This window comes from Phyllobates terribilis, unplaced genomic scaffold (assembly GCF_046119375.1).
Source record: "Phyllobates terribilis strain yellow unplaced genomic scaffold, ASM4611937v1 Scaffold_13__5_contigs__length_258822181, whole genome shotgun sequence".
NCBI classification, from domain to species: domain Eukaryota; kingdom Metazoa; phylum Chordata; class Amphibia; order Anura; family Dendrobatidae; genus Phyllobates; species Phyllobates terribilis.
Genome location: NW_027362773.1, coordinates 195,416,527 through 195,440,882, shown reverse-complemented (window position 1 = coordinate 195,440,882; position 24,356 = coordinate 195,416,527). Strand labels below are relative to the sequence as shown.

Sequence of the window (24,356 nt, the reverse complement as noted above, 5' to 3'; positions counted from 1 at the left end):
GAACGACGCTGGCACCGCTGGAACGACGCTGGCACCGCTGGAACGACGCTGACATGGGAGGTGAGTATAGGCTTTTTTATTTTATCAGGGCCAAACATTTAGATCAAGAAGAGGTTGTCCTAGAAGTGGACAAACCCTTTAAATAAAGTAAAAAAAAAAAAAAAAAACAACATTTTTTTTAAAAAACACAAAAGTTAACCCCCCCCTTTTTGCCTTCATAAAAATAAAACAATAAAAAATACACATATTTGAGATCGCTGCATTCAGAAATGTCAAATCTATCAAAATATAAAATAAATTAACCAGATCGGTAAACGGCATAACAAGAAAAAAAAAATCAAAACACCAGAATTACGTTTTTTTTTGGTCGCCAACATTGCAATGAAATGCAATAAAAGGCAATCAAAATATTGTATCTACCCCAAAATTGTATCAATAAAATTTCAGCTCAGGGCGTAAAAAATAAGCCCTAACCCGGCCCCAGATCCAAAAAAATTTGGATTTTACGGGTCTCAGAAAATGGCGACAAACACAAAAAAATTTTTTTCATACAAATTTCGGAATTTTTTTTTCACCACTTAAGTAAAAAAAGAACCTGTACATGTTTGGTATCTGCGTGCTCAAAATGACCTGGGGAATCATATTGCCTGGTCAGTTTGAGCATATAGTGAACATGGTAAAAAAATAAAAATTCTTTTGGAATTGCACTTTTTTTTGCAATTTCACCGCAATTGGATTTTTTTTTTTTCATTTTCCAATACACTATGTAGTGAAATCAATGGTGTCATTCAAAAGTACAACTCGTCCCGCAAAAAACAAGCCCTCGTACGGCTATATTGGCCGAAGAATAAAAAGAGTTATGGTTCTTGGAAGAAAGGGAGGATAAAACGAAAATACGAAAATCGCCCGGGGGTGAAGGGGTTAAATTAGATGCTTAAAGTGTTAACCTTAGCTTTTTTTTTCTCATGAATCAATAGTACTCATGAAAATTAGAAACTTTATAATATATCTTATCAGAGAAATCTGCTTCTTTCTCCCCTTGTGAATACACAATTTCCCATTATTATGATGTCAATTGAATTTCTGTCTCCGCCTCCAGCTCCTCCCTCTCTCCATAGAATCTTATAAGCACCAATTGCCATCTCCTATCTCAGTAATGGGAGAATCTGTCTTCACCAAATGCAGATTTTACCCATGAATTGAAAGCGAAAGATCAGTCCAGGAGAATAAAAAGGCAGATTTCTCTGATAAGATACATTACGAAGATGCTTATTTTCACTTGTACTATTGATTTCTGAAATAAAAATTATTTAAGACAGCATTTAGCTGAGCACTACATGATTTTGATTTATTTTAATAAAATTAAATGCAGGATGTTTCCCCGAATTTAATATGAAGGCCAAAAGTGATTTATCAATTCATTTACAATTGATCTATACTGTATAAACTTTCTTATTAATACCTGTTTGGTCATAAAACCAAAACCTTGTCTTTGTGCAAATCATTCAATTTTAATAAAATATAGTTAGATTTTTTATGAGAAATGAAAATAAATTCAGTTAATATTCTCTATCATTAGGATATTTTTGTTTTCTTTATTTTTTTTGTCTTTAATTTTTTCACAATTTTAGAGTTGATTTTCAGAGTAATTGTGGAAAAATGTTTCAGCGTACTGCCAACGGCGGCAGGTCACACGGCTGCTATGGGCACCGTGAACCGAGGGGGCCCAGTGCCAGTGCCCACATCACCCGGGGGGTCATTATACTATATGGAGGACTATATGGGACCTATTATAATATATGGAGGATTATGTGGGCGCTATTATAATATATGGAGGATTATGTGGGGGCTATTATAATATATGGAGGTTTATGTGGGGCTATTATAATATATGGAGGATTATGTGGGGGCTATTATAATATATGGAGGTTTATGTGGGGCTATTATAATATTTGAAGGGCTATGTGTGGGCCATTATGCTATATGGAGGGCTATGTGGCGGCTGTTAGAATATTTGAAGGGCTATGTGGTGGCCATTATAATATATGTAGGGCTTTGTGGGGGCGATTACAATATTTGGAGGGCTATGTGGCAGCCATTATAATATTTGGAGGGCTATGTGCGGGCCATTATACTATATGGAGGGCTTTGCGGGGCCCATTACAATATTTGTAGGGCTATGTGGCCCCATTATAATATTTGTAGGGCTATGTGGGGGCCATTATACTATATTGAGGACTATGTGTAAGCCATTATAATATTTGGAAGGCTATGTGGCAGCTATTATAATATTTTGACGGCTATGTGGGAGCCATTATACTAAATGGAGGGCTTTGTGGCGGCCATTACAATATTTGGAGGGCTATGTGGCAGCCATTATAGTAATGGGGGGGCTATGTGTAGGCCGTTATACTATATGGAGGGCTATGTGGGGGCCATTATAATATTTGGAGGGCTATGTGGGGGCCATTATATTATTTGGAGGACTCTGTGCGGGCCATTATACAATATGGAGAGCTATGTGGCAACCGTTATAATATTTTGATGGCTATATGGGGGCCATTATACTATATGGTGGGCTTTGTGGGGGACAGTATAATATTTGTAGGGCTATGTGGCAGCCATTATAATATTTTGACGGCTATGTGGGGGCCATTATACTATATGGAGGGCTATGTGGGGGGCCTTATAATATTTGGAAGGCTATGTGGGGGGCCATTATACTATATGGAGGGCTATGTGGGGACCATTATAATATTTGGATGGCTATGTTGTGGCCATTATAATATTTGGATGGCTACATGGTGGCCATTATAATATTTGGAGGGCTATGTGGTGGCTATTATAATAATTGGAGGGCTACGTGGGAGCCTTTATACTTTATGGAGGGCTGTGTGGGGGCCATAATACTGTATGCAAACAAATATACAGTATGAAGGTTTTTGTGGGGTTCATAATACTGTGTGGGGGCCGTTATACTGCATGCGTGAGGGCTGTGTTGGGGGATCATACTTTGCTGGAGAGTTGAGGTGGGGTACAGTAGGGTCATTATAGTGTGGGGGTATCATACAGTGTTTGTGTAGCACCTCTTCTTTTTTTCTTCACAGTTTTAGAGTTGATTTCCAGAATAGTTGGGGAAATCGGCTTCGGTGCTTATCCTTGTAATATTATTTATTTGTGAGAGGCGGAGTAAAGTTGCATAGTAAGAGCATGTTCTCGGGACGGTAAATATTTCATGCGTTTTGCATAATGGGCATCTTGGTTTTCGCTCAGCAAGGTAAATGGAAAGTAAATGCGTGCGTATTTTAGACAATAAAAACAGCATTGCTCTATCCTTCAACCATATAAAGATGCAGATTTGATTCCCACTCTTCTCCCACCATAAAACAGAAAAGTTTTGTAAAGTGGTTAGCCCTACCTGGCAATGTAAATGCACTCGCCTAATGTAATGCCGGAGAAAAATTAAGACAAATGACACTGCATCGCTGCCACAAACTGCGGCTACTACAAAATTCAGTTTAGTTATTATACCAGGAATGCCTGCACTAAGCCTCCTCTGTGTATGCACAATTTATGTTGAATACAACATGAATCATTTTAATAGACCCTGGAAAAAAAAATCCCTAAAGTCAATTTTCAAATTATAAATCTATGGGGAAAAAAAAACCCATAAATGTCAGCCTTCATATTAAACTAATATACAAGCTGTTAACTGCTTTCCTGCCACTGCTAAATTGGCCCAAAAAAATGGGTCAAACATGTCACAGATTTTAATATTCCCTAATGTGTTTATTATTATTTTTTTCTATTTTCGCATGTAGATTTTTTTATGTATTTATTTATTTTTATTCTTAATAGGATTATTTCCAAGATACCAATTAAACCATAATCTATCTATCACTGTTTCAACCCTTTCTTGACTGACAGCAGTCTTATTACCTAAGAAATAAAATATTATATAAATATTTTCCAGATCTGATTCTGTTTTTTTTTAGGGTCCTTTTTTTTTCCAAATACAATTTACTCCCAAGTCTGACATTTATAGTTGAAAAATCAAATACATTTTAAAAATGTTATTTTTTTATATTCATTTTGTTTTTGTTTTATACATAAATTGTGGAATTTCCATAGTTTCAGTGATTCATTTTGCCTTTTTTCTTTGGAAATTCAGGACATGTTTTTATTTTACGAAATATTTTTTACTAAATACTAAGAAACATTAAATCCATTAAATTTTCATCCATATGCTTTTTAAAGAAGACCTGTCTTCTTTCTTTTTGTAATTATTTTTTTTACTTGGAATCTGGCGTTGTTATTTTTTTCTTTCTGTGTATCTTGGTTCCTGAGATATTCCCCCTCTTTCTTTTTGTGCCCTTTATGCAAATCTAATTTTATTAGCCAATGGGGCACGATTCTCAAGAGGACAGTTGAGGATCACTGTCACGGGTGTGTCAGAAGTAACAGACAGTCGCCCTGCAGTTGGTTGCAGGAGATCTCTTTGTTTGGCATTACAGACACCATCTTAGATGCTGGCTCTCTAGGACCCAGCGGCTACCTTCCTCTGGCTAATTAACACCTTGGCCTGGGTGTATAAATACCTGCTGTCTTCTTGAGGGAGGTGCTGGCGATACTCACATTACACCTTGTGAAGGCTCGGAGCAAGTGCATTACTTCTTCCTCTCTGGAGTTTTGAGAACGGGTGTTCGTCTCTCTGAAGTCGACTAGAGCTAAGCTATCTTCCCTTGTTTGTTCCCCCTAGTTGTAATTAATGGTCAGTAGGGATTGACTAGCGCTCATCCCCATCCCTTCCCTAGCCAGGGCCAAACGCCAGGGAAAGACAGGGCGAGGTTCTCGTGGGGCGATTGGTGAAGAGCCAATATAGGGACGTTAGTGGAGTCAGGGTGATATTAGATCAGCCTAGGTGGTCTCCACCCCCCTCTTTCCCTAGAGTCTGGGCCCCCTTTTCCCCCTTCCCTTCGTGTTGCGCTTAGTCTTTCCTACACCTCGCGTGACAATCACTTTATGCAGATAGTGTTTTTTTCCTTCCATATCAAAGCATGCGTCAGTACAATAGTAATGTCGTTGTCAATTAAAGGGGCATTCTCAACTTGTGTCTTGAACAAGTCATATCTCTGCATTTCCAAGCACACAACTCAAGAAAGTGAGAGTTGTGATTAGGAAAACTGCTGATGCTGGGGGTCAGGGATTGTGATTTTGCAGGACTGATAAGAGCAGCTTGGTCTGGAGCAAAAACAAAGGGAAAATGAGGTAAACAGCCAACTGCTGTTTACAAATCAATGGACTGTAGAGAGGTGGCTATGTTTTTAGGAGTTAAATGGGACAGCCTTGGGGTAAAATTCTGCTGTCATTCTATGTGACTGTTAACTTGTGAATCCTCACACTGCAAATAGGGCACCCTGTCAGGATTCTCCGGTGCAGGGGGCAGGCGGTCATTTGACCACAAATATGTGATTTGCATACTCCCAGCTACATTCCGACTAGATGTATCCGACCTCGCAAATTCAGTTGTATTGAGCAAGGCCACGCAAATCTAGTCTGCACGTGACTGCATGTATCCAAATTGCATACTTGCGGTCATGTGCCAACCAGCTCACGGTGTCTGAGAATCCTAACAGCATGCGCACTGTGAGAATTCATAAGTCTACTGTCACATAGAATGACTGTAGGCTTGAAGCCCACGCCTGGACACCCCATTTATCGCATCTCCTGGAAAGTAATTACTGCACACACTTGGCCAGGCTACGGTGGTTGGTCTCCTTGGAAACTAGCTTCACACTATGTAAGATAAAAGCTTTCACAGGAGAAGAATAACAGGAGATAGAAAAAGAAAGTCAATTGCAAACAAGCAAATTTTCATGTTGTTGAACTGACTAAAGCAATTTAATAACATGAGCATACCCCTTTAAATCCCTTGGCTTATAATTACAATGAGATGACTCTGCTCTTCTATTCCAGTCTAAACAGCAGAGCTGAAATGTCAGCCTATTGCTTGTTCTCCATTGACTGGTATGAGAGCTAGAATATTTCAGCATTAATGCATAGTTTTTATTTGGATAGTAACATAAAAAAAATTAAAATTTATTATAAAAATAAGCCTTCATTACTGTCACGGGTGTGTTAGAAGTGACAGACAATCACTCTGTACTTGGTTGCAGGAGATCTCTACGTTTGGCATTACAGACAGCGTCTTAGAGGCTGTCTCTCTAGGACCCAGCAGCTACCTTTCTCTGACTAATTAACACCCTGGCTTGGGTGTATAAATACCTGCTGTCTACCAGAGGAAGGTGCCGGCAATACTCACATTACCCTTTGTGAAGGCTCAGAGCAAGTGCATTACTTCATCCTCTCTGGAGCTATGAGGACGGGTGTTCATCTCTCTGAATTCGACTAAAAGCTAAGCTATCTTCCCTTGTTTGTGCTCCCTTTTTGTCTTTAGTGGTCAGTGGGGATCGACTAGCGCTTATCCCCCTCCCTTCCCTAGCCAGGGCCCAACGCCAGGGAAAGACAGGGCGAGGTTCGCGTTCGGCGATTGGTGAAGAGCCAATACAGGGACTTTAGTGGAGACAGGGTGATATTAGATCAGCCTAGGTGGTCTCCACTCCCCCCTTTCCCTAGAGCCTGGGCTCCCTTTTCCTCTTCCCTTTGTGTTACACTAAGTCTTTCGCACACCTTACCGGACAATTACATATAAAATATTAGAAAAACAGAATATGATTATACCAGCCCTAAAAAAGTATAACAGTGCACAGACTGATCTAGAATTAGCCATTAATCTGAATTGTTCGTTCAGTTTGTTGTTTAGTAAAAATATTCTGCATTTTTTCAGCATGTGAGCAATTTGTCTTAAGTCTATGGCTGTATAGTTTTCACCGCTCCGTCATTATTCTTACCTACTATGAGCAGGTAGATCATGCAAAGGGCAGAAGGAGAAGGCGCGCAATTAGCAAGTTACACAGTTCCGAGCAGAGTATTCAGCCAGGTGTAGAGGAAATTGTATGGTTCTTATGAATAGATGTCATTACATTGACAGGTTGATAAATGAACACACCTGCTTTTGGTAGCTCACTCTCTTGAGCTCAGCCCCATCGGTTTGGTCAATACAAGGAATTGCAATTTGTAAAGAAGCCAAAAGAACAATTATTTGTGTTTTTTCTTTTTAAGAAAAATATCACGAAGTTAAAAGCTAATGTATTTCTCAACTATTTACTTATTTATTTTATTTTCTCAATGTATTGAAAATAAAGCTTTGTGTCTACAGTTATGTAGAATATTCATCTCCGTAGTAACAGACTACAAACTCTGTGTAGTCTGATCCTGCAATTAAGAAAAAAATTGTTTTCAAGGGTGTACATAGCATTGGCAAATAAAATCACCCGTCTGTCTGATCATTGTGAACATCAAACCTTTCGGAGCCTTACATTACCTTATTTCATAAAGAATGTTTTTCTTTACTTTTTAAATATATATTTAATTTGTTTTTCTCAGACACACTCACTAAGGTCAGTAACATTAGGTGGAAATTCATGCTCAGTTTTGATTTTCTTTCCGCTCCACCGGGCATGTGGAGTATTCCATCGTGTAGGTCAGTGTTCCCCAAATCTGGTCCTCAAAAGCCACCAACAGGTCATGTTTTCAGGATTTCCTTAGTATTGCACAGCAATTATCACCTGGGCACTACTAAGGAAATCCTAAAAACATGACCTGTTGGTGGCTCTTGAGGACCTGATTTGGGGAACACTGCACTACATGGTGGAATACTCCACATGCCCGGTGGAGCCGAAGGACATTGTCTTATTTGCACTTTACATTAAAACCCATGGTCCATAAACAGCTTAAAACACAGCAAAGGGATCTCATTGTTGTAAGTTATCTGTCAAAACTGTACAAAAAAAATTTCCAAGAAATTAGATTTACCATAGAACACTGAATATGTCATCAAGAAGTGGTTTAAATTTGGTACAACTGTGACATTATCTAGAATTGGAAATCCCTCAAAAATTGATGAAAAGAAAAGAAAAAAAATGGTCTGGAATTATGCCAAGAGGCCTACAACAACATTAAAGGAGCCACATGAATATCTGGCCAGTACTGTTTGTGCGCTGGATGTGATAAGTCTCCTGTGTTCTTCATTTGTCTAGACCAGTGTTCCCCAACTCCGGTCCTCAAGAGCCACCAACAGGTCATGTTTTTAGGATCTTAATAGTATTGCCCAGGTGATAATTGCAACACCTGGTCAGGCAAGAATTCCATCACCTGGGCAATACAGAGGAAATCCTGAAAACACGATCTGTTGGTGACTTTTGAGGACCAAAGTTGGGGAACACAGGTGTAGTGAGTCGGCGTCTTCTCTGTTTGTCCAAGGTGATACTGTTGCAGTAACGTTGTCTCAGGCTCTTCTCACTTTCTCAGAATCTCCTCTGACAAGCAGAGAAGATGCTGCAACATCAGAAGTTCAACGAGTAGTAAAATTGAAATTGAGACTCTCTTTAACCTGCCTGCTCTCGATATTCCTATATGATTCTGTAGACATTGTCCATGTTTGCTCTGCAATTTCAAGGTTGAAAAGGGATCTGTTAAATTTAAATTAAATGCAAGATTTCTGAAGATACCGCTTATCAAATGAGAGGAACTTTGCCAAAGAGAAGCAAGAAGTTACGTGGCGTCACAGTGGGTTAAAAAAAATCCATCAAGTTCAGGTTTTTATACTTACAAATACCTATTGATCCATATGAAGGCCACCCTTTAAAGGACATTTATACACCTTTTCTTCCATCTCAATAACTTTGATAGAGAAGCACACTGGTCCTTTTAATCTTTTGCAAAAGTTATTTTACTTTAAACATGTGCAATGACTGTTTTACTTCTGAAGTCCACAAAATGGACTACTTATCACATTAATTTTTAAAGGAACCATTTAAATTTTTAAGCAAAGATATCAAATTCCCACTCTCTCTATTCCGTTTTAATATATTGATTATCTGTGTTGAAGGGAGTCTATCAGCACAAAATGACTATTCAAACTAAGCATGCTCATTGCACTCTTCACATGGCTAAACAGTTATGTGCACATTCACATCTACTTGTTTTCCGTATATCTTTGCTCTTCAACATGCATAATAGTCTTAAAGGGCTATTGTCGTGATAGTACATTACTTTTCTTAGACAGCTGGAAAATAAGCCCGTTTGCTAATTGATTTGCTATTTCTATTTGCTGTAATTATCTTGCTTTTATCTTACATAGTGTACAGCTTGTTTCCATGTAGCTCAGCCACTAGAACTTGGCCAAGAGTGTGCATTAGGCCACAGCCCCACTATCAGTATTTGGTCAGTATTTTTTCTCAGGTGTGGGAGCTAAAACCAGGAGTGAGTGATAAATGCCGAATTGGTGACTTGTTTCTATTATACCCTTTCTCTGATTGTTCCTCATCTGGTTTTTGCTCCCACTCCTGAGAAAAATTACTGAACGAATACTGACCAAATACTGATGGTGGGGCCGTGGCTTTAGATTCACTCCAGGACAGAGGTTAACTGCAAATATACCAGTCAGCTTTCTCTAGCTCATTGATATCTATGCAGGAGTTAGCTTCTCGTCTGCTGAACTCTCCCTCTCAGCTCCTGACAGGGCTCTTATCAGTCCTGTAAAATCATAATCACCCCAACAGCCACCATCTGCAGCTTTCAAAGCAGTTCTTTAATCACGGCTCTCACTGTCCTGAGCCGTGTGCTTGTTCAAAGTCCCTTTCATCTCCACATTTAAATATAGTGATAACAGTATAGACGCCAAATAAACACTGACAGATCGATAATATGTTGTATCAGAACTGTCACTCGAGGACCACCCGCCCCTCAAAGCAACCAGGAAGTAAGGAGCCTGCAGAGCTATGAGCTGCTCAAGAGACAATTTGAGAAAACCCCTCTAATTAAGGTCGCGTTGGAGTAAAATGCACTAAACTCATTAAGAGATGTGTGAAATTTAATCATCTCTCAGCCGACATATTTCAGTCAGTTAATGGAACACATTTCTGTCATAATTTAGGCCACTATTTAGAGGTGTAAATTATGATTAATTTTTTTGTTGGCTTCTCCCGCCCAACTAAACAAAGTTTGTCTGAACAGGCCTTGACTGTAAAAAAAAAAAAAAAAAAATGCAATCATTTTGCAAAAAATATCAAACAGTTGTACATTGAATTTAAACAAAAAAATATTTTTATTGATATTTGGACAAAAAAAAAATCAAACAAAAATATGGATCCTGCACTTCGATAATTTTTTATATATGTTTTTTTCCCCCGTTGCAGCAACATTGAACTGAAGTAAGGTCAACTAATTTAGCCAACATTTTTGGAAACAGATCTGCCCCTCACACCTTCCTTCCTACTTTGCGGCTTCTTGTTCTTCAGACCGTTTGCTAGGGGTCTCGCCAGTTTCTCAAAAGAGAATTTAATTTGTTTGGAATTTATTGATGTCTCGGGGCAGCATTTCACCTCTGTAGACGAGTATGTAGAGCTGCCTACACATCCAATTCCTTTTCCATTCCTTACAAATTGTAATTTTTAATAAATTGACATATTGCTTGTTAAGAGCAGGTCTTGGAATCATATAGTTTCGCGGACCTATTGATTTGCAGATGACAAGATTTTCCCCCCGTTAGTCCTGATATAATATGGACTATCTTTTCATTAACAATCATTTTACGATTAGTCTCTGAATAAAGTAGCGGGGATCTGATAAACACCATGACGTGTTTATCAGCTTGTACTATATATGTGTTCACTAGAGCAGTCACGGTCCGATGATATATGGCTTCTATAACCGGCCGTAAGACCACATGAGAATTCATGTTTATGATGTATGTTACTCAGACAGTGATAAAAGTGTTAGGACTAGAAAATTAATTCAAAAGTTATTAATAATTAAATTTGTGTGTAAATGTCGACCCTGTAATTAGTTGGGGACTTGGATCTTGATGACACCATGCATGTTTCATGGCTTTGTGTTGGCGGGGGTTTGACTTTCTTTCTACTTTTAAGCTTATTTCTAGAGATTTAAAGGGGAATATAGACTAAAAAAGAAATACCGTATTTTTCGGATTATAAGATTCACTCCCCCCACCCCCCAAAAAAATTTGGGAGGTAAAAAGGGGGTGAATCTTATAATCCGAAGGTACCTTACTGGGATGAGGGGCGGCTGTGCAGCTGCAGTGGAGTGGGGTCACAGGAGGCAGAGTTGCTGCTTCAGGAAGGCGGCTGTGGCAGGAGTGGGGCGATGCTGCAGGCCCTGGGCTCTCATAAGATGTTTGGTGAGCTGAGTCCCCTTTCCCGTAGATTTCCCTGCAGTGGCCTTCAGAAAAATGGCCGCTGGAGGCTGTGCATATGCAGATTGAGATCTCGGGAGATGATCGAGGTGCTCCCGAGATCTCTGGAGGCGGTGGAGGCAATGCATACGCTAGAGGCCGTGCATATGCAGATTGAGATCTCGGGAGATGATCGAGGTGCTCCCGAGATCTCTGGAGGCGGTGGAGGCAATGCATACGCTAGAGGCCGTGCATATGCAGATTGAGATCTCGGGAGGCGGTGCATATGCAGATTGAGATCTCGGGAGACGATCGAGGTGCTCCCGAGATCTCTGGAGGCGGTGAAGGCAATGCATACTCTAGTGGCAGGGCATATGCAGATTGAGATTTCGGGAGGCGGTGCATACGCAAATTGAGATCTCGGGAGACGATCAAGGTGCTCACGAGATCTCTGGAGGCAGTGGAGGCAATGCATACTCTAGTGGCAGGGCATATGCAGATTGAGATCTTGGGAGGCGGTGCATACGCAGATTGAGATCTTGTCTCCCGAGATCTCAATCTGTTCATGCACTGCCTCCAGCGGCCATTTTACCAAAGCCCACCACAGGGAAATCAATGTGAAAGGGGACTCCGCTCACTAGCACCGACATTTTATGAAAGCCCAGGGTCTGCAGCCTCTCACTGCCTGGATGCCCCCTCCTCCCAGGCTGGGGCCCACAGCATCGCCCCACTCCTGCCACCTGTCTACTGTGTCCCTGCTCCACCTCCATCGTCCCCACCCTGTAAGCTACCATTAAAATGGACTATAAGACGCACCACCATTTTATTTAAAATAAAAAACTTTTTCCTATTTTCCACCCCAGAATTTTGGGGTGTGTCTTATGGTCCATTGCGTCTTACAGTCCTCAAAATGCGGTAATATTCTGATAAAAAATGCTTAATTTTTCAATCTGACACTCCCAAGAGCCAAGTAATAGAAGTTAGTTACTTACTGTTTCACAGATTTGTTACTTTACCCATTGTTAAAAAAATTATGTCAATTAATAATAGAGAGAGTAGAGTGTAGAACCTTGAGGATCTACCTACAGGATAGGTTATAACTTACTGATTGGTGGGTGTCCGACTGCTGGGACCTCCACTGATCAGTAAATCGAGTGATCTTTATCACCATTGCAAAATGTTACCTCTAGTGCAGTGCTCGACAGCCCCATAGGGAATGAATGGAGCAACGGTCCAGCATGTGGGCTGCGGTTAGATTCTGCCGATCAGTGCGGTTAGATCCCCACCATTCATCAGGTCCCGAAATCTGTTTAATAAAGTACGCAGTTCCCATTGTGAAATCTGGTGACAGATCTGCTTGAAACATATTTCTTATTTGCCCTGTCAGTAGTGCTAATTTTTGGGGGACCAGTTTTGTAGACCCTCACTGAAATCTCACACCGAGGGGCAGAAGCAATCAACATATTCTCAAGCGTAAGTAAAAAGGTGTCTAGACTTTATATTGAGCCCGCACATCACTTCGCTTGATAAACCACTTGGTAGCAGTTTTATGACCAGGATCAACTTTTATTAAAAAATCTTAAAAAACATCTGAAAGTTTTATTACCCTTTGCAATCATATTTTGTCTTTTCCGTCTTGACGCTCTTTACCCTTACTATATCAGTGAGATAATACAGGAAAGCTGAACATCTGGTAGTCATCAGTCTTCATTGATTCAATCTTTTATCATATACGATAACTACCTTACCAACACGTAACCTCCGGTTCTCTCAAGACCTCCCCCTCTCCTCCACACTTATACGTTCCTCACCCAATCACCTCCAAGACTTCTCCCGAGCATCCCCCATACTCTGGAATTCTGTGCCCCAACACGTCCGATTATCCTCCACTTGCAGACGGAACTTGAAAATGTATCTCTTGAAGAAAGCTTACTACTTTCAATAACCTCTGTCTCTTGACCACCACTGGAACTCCCTCTTGACCGCCCCCGGAGCTGCCTCTTGACCGCCCCCGGAGCTGCCTCTTGACCGCCCCCGGAGCAGCCTCTTGGCCGCCCCCGGAGCAGCCTCTTGGCCGCCCCCGGAGCAGCCTCTTGGCCGCCCCCGGAGCAGCCTCTTGGCCGCCCCCGGAGCTGCCTCTTTGCTGCCACCGGAGCTGCCTCTTGACCGCCACCGGAGCTGCCTTTTGACCGCCACCAGAGCTGCCTCTTGACCGCCACCGGAGCTGCCTCCTGTCCGCCACCTGAGCTTCCCCCTGACCGCCACCTGAGCTTCCCCCTGGCCATCACCTGAGCTTCCCCCTGGCCGCCACTTGAGCTTCCCCCTGACCGCCACCTGAGCTGCCTTTTGACCGCCACCTGAGCTGCCTCCTGACCGTCACCGGAGCTGCCTCTTGACTGCCACCGGAGCTGCCTCTTGAACGCCATCTGAGCTTATTCCTGACCGCCACCGCAGCTGCCTCTTGACCGCCACCGCAGCTGCCTCTTGACTGCCACCGCAGCTGCCTCTTGACCGCCACCGGAGCTGCCTCTTGACCGCCACCGGAGCTGCCTCTTGACCGCCACCGGAGCTGCCTCTTGACCGCCACCGGAGCTGCCTCTTGACCGCCACCGGAGCTGCCCCTTGACCACCACCGGAGCTGCCCCCTGACCACCACCGGAGCTGCCCCCTGACCACCACCGGAGCTGCCTCAACCCTCCCCCAACCTACTATCTCCTTCCTCACTATCTGGTAGACTGTAAGCCCACAAGGGCAGGGCCCTCTCCCCTATGTACCTCTCTGTCATTGTTAGGTTGTTCACTGTAAATTATATTTGTATTTTGTATGAAACCCCTCCTCATGTGCAGCACCATGGAATCAATGGTGCTCTAAAAATAAATAATAACATAATTTTTTTTTAAAAAAAATATATAAAAATAAAATGGCTGGTGCTACAGATGACAGTTATATTTTATGTCAAGCAACTACTGGGTGTAAAGGTGCAGTCACACCAGCACACTCACTTATTAAGCAAGGAAACAAATTCCCCGACACGTATTCCTATAGGAAATCCTGCCGCTTGTTGCAAGATATATGGCCGGTCATGAAGAAGTATTAAAAACATATTAAAATGAGCCTAATGCTACTTTGTTAGAAGCCACATTACCTGGCGCGATGGTTCTGCAAGTTCAGCAATTACAGGGAAGTTAAATAGAGGCAGCTTCAGTGGCTTTAACTTTACCCGTGCCCTTGACGAGGTGCGGAATTGTCAGTATTCTCGTAAAATTTCTTGCGCGATGTTCTCTTTATTTCCTTAAGTGAACATCTGTCTAATTGTTCACCTCCATTGCTTTAGTGCTTTTCTCATGCTTTCTTTGTTTCCAGACAATAAACTTTATTTTCTTCATAAGAATTCAATCTAGGCGAAGGGATTAGGCAGCTTGTTTGCACCTTTCAGTTTTTGGAGAACGTCCAGAGGATTTTTTTTCTTCTTCCCTCTCTTTAGGTTTGCCGGTGACACAACATGGTGTCGACGTCTCCTCGCGCAGCTGCCTTCTGCTGCATCACATCTGTTTTGTCATGTTAGCAGCCCCCTTTTTTTTTTTCTTCGCATGTTTCGGCATGACATAAACGCGGAGCTTTCCTGATGTTCGCTCCCATTTACACCACTGACGTAGCCGTTCTGACCTGCGCAATTGGCCTCTGTGGCGTCGTTTTGCTCACAAAAATTGTTGCGGGCCCAGCTTGGTTTGGTCACACTGAAGAAATTGCATTTGGAAAGACTTGCTGGGTTTTTATCCATTTCCTTTTCGATCTCTTTCTGCGCCACGCTTTCATGCTATTCCCAATGGTTTTATTCACAGTTGCCGAACATAACTATTTAACCTTGCAAAGAAAAAGAACATCTTAATTATCCTTTCACCCCTTCAGTGCCAAATGAGACTCCTACCCCGGGGAAAGTAAAGGGCTGGAAATCATTAACTGGAACTGTTAAGTAGTTCTTTGCTTTATATACATAATGTAGGAATAGGCAAAGCCATTGCTTGATGTCGCAGAGCTTATTTTGTCAATACAGCAGAGCTGTGTTTGTCATAGTGGTCTAAATTAGTGCGATCAAACAATGAGGCGGATTTATGAACCGCAGCGTTGCATCCCATGGCAAAAAATATTTGCCACAGTCGCCAGTAATGACATTTCTCTTCGTCACTCCATCCCATGGTATTTTACACTAAGTAATAGTGCCCATCTTTAAGAAATTGGCACATTTCAAGGCTACTTTAGACATGCTCCTTACTACCTACACGTTCTAAAACTGTAGTCCAAAAATGTGTCAAAAGCAATTAATAAATGTGTTTTTTTTTTGCACTGTTTATCATTGACTTCCTGATCATTTTCCTTACAAAATTTACCTCAAAAAGCTGCTTGTGACAACACACCGTTTATTCTTAATTATGCCAGACGTATTGTTCAGTAGACCAATGAACGTGAGCCATTGTTCATATGAGACTGAGCGTTAACTCTTGTATGTTAATCTGTGGAATGCCTGCTGATTACGTGTTCTATCAGCCCCTTGCGGTACTTGTCTGTACACCTTGAAGGACAAGAATGCAGGTTAATTGAACAATCGAAAAATGAGGGACTACGTTCCCTCAGTGCTATGGGAGAATTCCCTGAATGAGAGCTGTGGAATATAAAAAGGAGGCTTCCCCTATATACAGAGAGACTTTACAGGATCAGCTCCAGGGACCATGGCTCCAGCTGGTGGAATACAGATCTGCTCCACTGCCCATCAGTAAACTCTCAAAGATTTTTGGAGAAACTCAGTTGGGACTGTACTATTTGTTGTTACCGCCTGAATATATGTGCTACGGTCGTGGTATCTGTCATCTGGAGGAATATTAGCGGTGACTGCAGACTTTACCGGCAGCAGATAAAAAAAGCTGTGTGCCAACCAAAAGTTGGGAGACAGTGGACGGTACGGGGGAAGCGGAACTACTGGCCCCAAGTTGGGATCTCCTGGACTAGGGGCATTGCATTGTGGCCATCTACTTGGAGTTGTTCTAAGACCATGGATATAAGGAATTAAAATAGTTGCATTGGTAACCTGCCTAGGTGATTATTACAGCCACAACGTCAGATCTTCGCACTGCCCAACTGCAAATTTTGTTAAAGGGGCTGTCCGGTCTTCACTCTGTGACTGCAGACTTCTAAATCCCGATAGCGCGTGGTGTCAGATTTACCGGTACTACCGATGAGAGCGGGTGGTCACGTGACTGCAAGTATGCGATTTGCATACATGTGGCCACATGCCGACTAGACGTGCTCAACTTTTCTCAATTCACTTGTATTCAGAGAAGTCAGGCATGTCTAGTTGGAATGTGAATGGAAGTATGCCCGCTCTTTGCTGCAATACCAGTAAATTCTGACAGCATGCATACTGCACACTGTCAGGATTCAGAAGACTAGACAGCCCCTTTAACAAAAATTGCACCAGATATAAAATCCTTAAAATCAAAGTTTCATTTTTTTGGATGTTTTATGTTGAATATAAAGGCTGTGTTAGAAACCATTATCACCCCTTCACTGGTGCCGAGGAGAACCCCATGCCAAAGATCATTGTGCTGTTTTGTTTTGCCGCCGAAAGCAGGAGGGCTTTTATTTAATTTTATTGATTTCTATATATATTTTTTAATAGCCCTCTAACCCATTTCACAGAGGAACATCATGCAGCCGGATCTGAGACCCCTCTCTTTAAGGTCAGCCTCATGGTCTACCACAATGGTTCTTACCAGTCACCGCTCTGTGAGATCACTGAGGACTATAATATTTTGTTCCTTTTGTATCAATTGTTTAAATATTTACAAACTGAGGATAAATATCTACATTTTATGTGACGCTTTGGCTCATCGCTCTGCTGGTGATATCATTGCAAGCGTCTTGTTTTATTGCCGGAATATAGATGGACTAAGGTAATGTTTAATTATAGGATATCGTTGTAATGCTAATTTATGGGATGTTTATCAGGATTTATATTACGCGGCGTTTTATACTGTATATTTTATATTATTCCCTTACAGCTGCTGCCTATGACAAGCTATAGCGGTCTTCTACTTATTACTATATCTGGATATGTTATATTATTCTCTCACAGCTGCTGGCTTTGACTATAACAGGACAAGCTATAGCGGTCTTCTACTCATTACTTTGTCATATATGATCTTTGTGTTTTTTGTTTTTTTTTCCATTGGAATAAAAAATTAACTGAATCTCTCGCCATGAAAAAGAGCAAAAAAACAAAAATGCCCAGATGTGGTTACAGTATAATAAAAATGAAGCGTTTGTCTTGAGTGCAGCTGACATTTATCAGCCTATTTGTGGGTACGTTTCCTTTCTCTGCGTAATACAAAACATAATTTGTCACTTTGTAAATACATTCCAGCCTAAATCCCTGCCAGCATCTGTTAGCGTTTGAAGGATTAATGCATTGCACACAGTTCATGTCTACACTTCCCAGCCTGCGCCTCGGCTCATGATTATGGATTTTAGACTACTGGGATGTTGGGGCTAAATATTATTTTAGAACTGGTTGTGTTTGTTTTTTTTAAAATGGTCCGCGTGGTTCTTAATATACTCAAATGTAACAAACAGCCCAAACTTGTCAGCGCAAATAGTATTGTATATGGGGTACAAGATGCCACAGAGTACATAGACCATTCACTTCAATGAGAACTGGGCTGCAGGGCCCAAGAAAGGCTTCTGCACAGTTAACGGAGCTGTGGTAGTCCAGGTCTGTGCACTCTACTTCCATCCGTCAATCTGATATTTGGGGTGGTTGAGTTTCGGACCTTAACAAAACTGATCAGTGGGGTGATTGAGTTTGGGACCCTCACCAAACTGCTGATCAGTGAGGTGGTTGAATTTCAAACCCTCAACAAACTGCTGATCGTGGGGTGGTTGACTTTCAGACCCTCAGCAAACTGCTGATCGGTGAGGTAGTTGAATTTCAAACCGTTAACAAACTGCTGATCGGTGAGATGGTTGAGTTTCAGATCCTCACCAAACTGCTGATCGGTGATGTGGTTTAATTTCAAACACTCACCAAATTGCTGATAGGTGACGTGGTTGAGTTTTGGATCCTCACCAAACTGCTGATTGGTGTGGAGGTTGAATTTCAAACCCTTGATAAAATGCTGATCGTAAGGGTGGTTGAGTTTCGCACCCTCACCAAACGTCTGATCGATGAGGTGGTTGAATTTCAAACCTTTAACAAACCTCTCATCTGTGAGGTGGTTGAGTTTCAGTTCCTCACCAAACTGCTGATCGGTGGGGTGGTTGAGTTTCGGACCTCACCGTTCTCATACTGATGACCTATCCTAAGGGCGCAGTCAGACGGCCATATAAATCAGAGTGAGATAGGAACGCAATGTTCTTCCTACCCAAGCATGACAACTGCATAGAAATAAATGAAGCCGTCACTCTCGTGTAGGGAGAGCGGCTGGCCAACCCATGCACTGTGTTCCGATCTCTCTGAGTTATACAGCCGTCTGACCTCACCCTAAGAATAGACAATCAATATTAAGGTCCTGGATAACTCTCTGACACCTTACATACTTTTCACTTGACGTTCCGACCTCTGGAACAGGGGCGGACAAATCATTGGTGCAACTTGTGCAGCTGTACAGGGGTCCAAGAGGTAAGGGGGCTCATTTCCACCTCCAAAGCAGGTGGAATTTTGCTTTATGATCAGCAATATGAGTATATGGACTTAAAGGGTTTTTGCACAGTTTTCTTCTGTCTTGGTCCACCAGTGTGCTGGAACCCTCAGTCATCATGTGAGTACACATAATTTCCCTTTAAGGCTTAAGTCCTCATTAATAAGCAGTGGATGCAATTCTGCTCTACTGCCAATTCTCATGAATTTATATATAAACTAGGAAAAATTAAACGATGATATGTTCAATAAATGCTGAAATACTGACATTCTAAGCATTTTTTCTAAGGGATAATGTGTCCATATAACGGTGCAGTACATTTGCGCTATATGGCAGCACATAGAGTCTCTATGGCTGCATAATACAGATCTGGATGTACCGCTGTACAAGCTTCATGTAGACAGCTCAGCCGGGTGGCAAGAGGCTTAAGAAACATTTTGCAGTATATCAAACCATCAGGCGTGTTTTTTTTTTATTTATATATATATATATATATATATATATATATATATATATATATATATATATATATAAATATATATATATATATATATATATGTTCATATGTTAAATTGCGTTTTAACCCATTCCACCAACTTTGCAGTTAAACAGGTTTATAGTTTAAGTGCTGTTATAAATATTTTTGCCTAAGAAGCCTGCTATTCAAATGCATGCATACGTCTTCTCAGGCCAGGGTTATTGATTAAATAAGCGGGCGTCCGCCATCTTGTCCGCTCCAAAGCACCTTTTAAAGGCGCATATTACTTACCTGCGCTAGGAAAAATGCCAATTCGTTTTATTAAGAGGCATCGTCGGCGTAGAAATCGAAGGTTGTCAAATGTAATGGCGTGTGCTGATGTACTCTTTGTCATATAAATTTACCTGTAGTCATGTATTATTTATTTATTTTTTCTATTTTATATGCCATTATAATAAGTATTATGGCCGCAAAAGCTTTTATGCGCCAGCTCATTGTAGCCCTCCTCATTTCTTGCAATCTTTCAGGCAAATGTATCCATGTTTTATCCGGGTTTAACGTAAATCATGTTTTACATTAGAAAGAAAAATTTGCAGTGAAAATTGCTTTAACCGTGACTGCTGAGACATAACGGCGCGATCCTGTGTGAGCCCGAAATGCGAGGAGTGAAGTCACCGCAACACTGCGCTCCATCTGTACTGGATGATGGGGGGATTGAGCTTCACAAGATGAGGAGACAGATAGAGAGATAGATAGATGGATGGATGGATAGATAGAGAGATATATGGATAGATGGAAAATAGATAGATAATAGATGGATAGATAATAATTAAATAGATAGATAATAGATAGATAGATAGAGGATGGATAGATAATAGATAGATAGATTGATATATAGATAATAGATAGATGATGGATAGATAGATAGATAGATAGACAGATGATAGATAGATAACAGATAGATGATGGATAGATAGATAGATAATAGATAGATAGATGATAGATAGATAATAGATAGATGATAGATAGATAACAGATAGATGATGGATAGATAGATATATAGACAGATGATAGATAGATGATAGATGGATAGATAATAGATAGATGATAGATATATAGATAGCTAGACAGATGATAGATAGATAATAGATAGATGATGGATAGATGATAGATGGATAGATAATAGATAGATAGATAATAGATAGATAAATAGATAATAGATGATAGATATCTAATAGATAGATAGATAATAGATAGAAAGATAATAGATTATGTATAGATAGATAATAGAAAGATGATAGATTATGGATAGATAGATAATATATAGATGATAGATAGATGTTAGTGAGATAATAGATAGATAATGGATAGATAGATAGATAATAGATAGATAGATAGATGATAGATAATAGATTGATAAATAGATAATGGATAGATAGATGATAGATGATAAATAATAGATGTGATATAAATAGATAGATACTTAGATACTATAGATAGATAATAGATAGACAGATAGATATACACTTAGATATGGTAGATAGATATAACATAATTATAAAGATAGATAATAGATAATATATAGATGATAGATGTGAGATAGATGAATGGATAGATAAAAGATAGATTGATATTTATCTAGTTTATGATGTATCTAAGATCGACAGTACCTAATTTCTGTCCATCTATCTAATATACTATATTTCCATTTATCTACCTATCTATTGTTAGATGAACAGATACTGTATATATATTATATAGATGGTCAATATTAGATAAATGATAGATAGATACGTGTGAAACAGACAGATACATTCAGATATAACCATTCTTAATTTAAAACACGAAAGGTAAGAGAAAGTTGTCAGATAAAGCCATTGAATTTGTATAGTTAGCTGTGATATCTTTCTGCATCGTTATATCTTTGTCATTTTAAAAATGGATATGAGATGGATACATTCATATGAGATAGGTAGATACTGTGGATAGGTGATATATGGATAGATATGTAGATAGACATGTCATAGATAGATAAATAGATATGGATAGATAGATATGTGATCGATAGATGGATAGATAAAGAGATAAAAAAGAGGCAGCACTCAAATGAACTGTGCTAAAAGATACAAACTTTTATTAGCCCACGTGACAATGTTTCTGGGATAGAACCGATTAAACGTTGTTACATGGGCTAACACAAGTCCATATTTTTTTGCACAGTTCATTGGAGTGCTGCATCTTTTTCATCTCTTATATTATTGCAACAGTTGGATTAAGAAGGCCGTGCACCCGAAATGTAATTTTCTGGTGCTGTTCCTAGATAGATATTAGATAGATGATAAATAGATAGATAGATAATAGATAGATAGATAGATAGATAAATAGATAGATAATAGATAGATAGAAAGATAATAGATAGATAGATAATAGATAGATGGATGGATAGATAATACAAATAGATATATACATATAGAGATAGATAATAGATAGATATTAGATAGACACTAGATAGATATTAGATGGATATTAAATAGATAATAGATATTAGATAGAAGGATAGATAGATATGGATAGATAATAGATAGATAGATAATAGATATTATATTGATAATAGATACATATTAGATATATATAGATAAATATTTGATAGATGTTAGATACATATTAGAGATATATAGATAGATATTAGACACTTGCTAGATATTAGATTGATATTATATTGATCCATATTAGAGATAGATAGATAGATACATAATAGATACAGCATATACATAGATAAGTGAAAAATGGACGATTGAGGATGTTTCAGATATTTTACTAACAAATTCCTAATAATGAAATAAAATGATTATAGGGTTTAGGACGGGGATAGGCTGCAGTTCAGCTCATAGTGTTATATGATGGAGAGATATGAGACCGTGGTACGGTATATGTGAGCCACAGATGTGAGATGTCAGGTAGTTCTGTGCCCATAGTATTATGGATGTGTCTTCTTCAGGAAGGCGTGAAGCATCGGCTCCTGCGCTTGCTGGAGACTTGTTTGTGCTCCCCATAGCGTGGACCTCACAGGCTGTTTGGCAGGAAATGGTTAATCCATTCTTCTGCACGGTGATGGATTGTGTGACTTGACAGAGTGAAGGATCCTTGGCACTGTCTGGTTTTAATTCATAGCCTTTAATAAACTAGTTAGACACCTATGCACTGTGTTTAGCCGCGCTGCAGTGCTACAACGCTACCTCTGGCAGTGAACACTCGTCCCTCATTCACTTGAGTGATTTACACCCACCGTGGGCATTTTATATTAAGCACGCGGACTCGGATATATTCCACAGCACATTAAGTGTAATGCGATATCTTCATCCAAGTTTACAGTTATTTATCATTTACTTTTTTTATGTTGCAGCACAAAGCTAAGATAGAAGTCATGTGCCTGGATCTCGCCTCCCTCCGCAGTGTGCAAAGCTTCGCTGAAGCCTTTAGGAGCAAAAATCTGTAAGTAAACAAAAAGGGTGATATAATGCTCTTTTTGAGGGGTATATTTGATATACCACAGCACAATAGCATGGCATAAACCAATCATGGACAAAACAATACTTTCCCTTTAATCCCGCTATAACATGGGAATACTGAGATCCTGACATTCACCACATATTTTATGTATTGAGCCATTTCTCTCTTTTGGTTGATCAGCTCCTCTGGGCTAAGTGCGAGTAGGGTTCAGAAATTTGATAAGAAAAGACTTAAATTATATAGGAGCTCTGCCCATATGAGTTTTACAATCTACGGAGAAGAAATAGAAAGCAGTTTAGGTTTGGTGGAATAGCAAATTATCCAGATTTTTAGACCTGGGACTAAAGAAGAGTCTGGAGGCACAACTGTTGTAAGCGAGAGCTTAAAAGTGTCAAGGTTCTAAACTAGAGCTAAAAGAGTCCAGGCTGTAAGCAAGAGTGTGAAAGGGTCAAGACTGTAAGCAAGAGCGCGAAAGAGTCCAGGCTGTAAGCAAGAGCGTGAAAGGGTCAAGACTGTAAGCAAGAGCGTGAAAGAGTCAAGGTTGTAAGCGAGAGTGTAAAAGAGTCCAGGCTGTAAGTGAGTGTTATGATCTTCAACATGTACTAAGGAAAGATAGGGGAAAACTGTCCCTACAGTAAGACTAAGCTGAATCCCTACGAAGTAGCGGGCTGCCTGTTCCTAGCGAGCAGACCCGCCTTAGTCCTTGGCTAGTCTGAGCGAAGACCTATAGATTTAAGGGAGGGGTCCCTAAAAGAACGAAGGACTGGGACAAAAATGGGACACCACCTAAACAGAGAAGTTGTTGCAGAACACAAAAAGACAAACTGACAAAAGATACTAGAGGTCCCAGAAGGACCAAGCGAACTGACAGAGAAAGGCACCGAAGCACCAGGCTAGAGAAACAGTCAATCACTGAAGTCCAGCACAACCAGAAGGGCGGAGCTGGAATATAAAGGCAGATGGTCACGTGACCTCAAAACACAAGATGGAAAAAACAAACAGGAGGGTTCTAACAGCGAGAGCGTGATAGGTTGAAAATTTTAAACCAGAGTCAAGGTTGAAAGCAAGAGCATGAAAGGATCAAGGTTGTGAGAGTCCAAAAGGATAAAGATTGAGAGAGTGTAAAAGAGTCCAGGCTGTAATCGAGCTCGTGAAAGGGTAAAGGTTGTAAGCGAGAGTGTGAAAGGTTAAAGGTTGTAAGCAAGAGTGTGAAAGAGTCCAGGCTGTAATCGAGAATGTGAAAGGGTCAAGGCTGTAAGCAAGAGCGTGAAAGAGTCAAGGTGGTAAGCGAGAGTGTGAAAGGGGCAAGGTTGTAAGCGAGAGTGTGAATGAGTGAATGCAGCCAGGGTCATCTATTTGGCTA

At 40.3% G+C, this 24,356-nt stretch overlaps 1 protein-coding gene across 2 annotated transcripts in view; it reads left to right on the top strand.

Annotated features, from left to right (window-relative positions):
• Positions 1-24,356, top strand: part of WWOX (WW domain containing oxidoreductase) — a 1,169,433-nt gene that overhangs the window by 229,594 nt on the left and 915,483 nt on the right. For both annotated transcript variants that reach the window (XM_073659143.1, XM_073659142.1), the window contains exon 7: positions 22,887-22,975. In XM_073659143.1, coding sequence (XP_073515244.1) covers positions 22,887-22,975 — 89 coding nt within the window. The remainder of the gene's footprint in view (positions 1-22,886; positions 22,976-24,356) is intronic.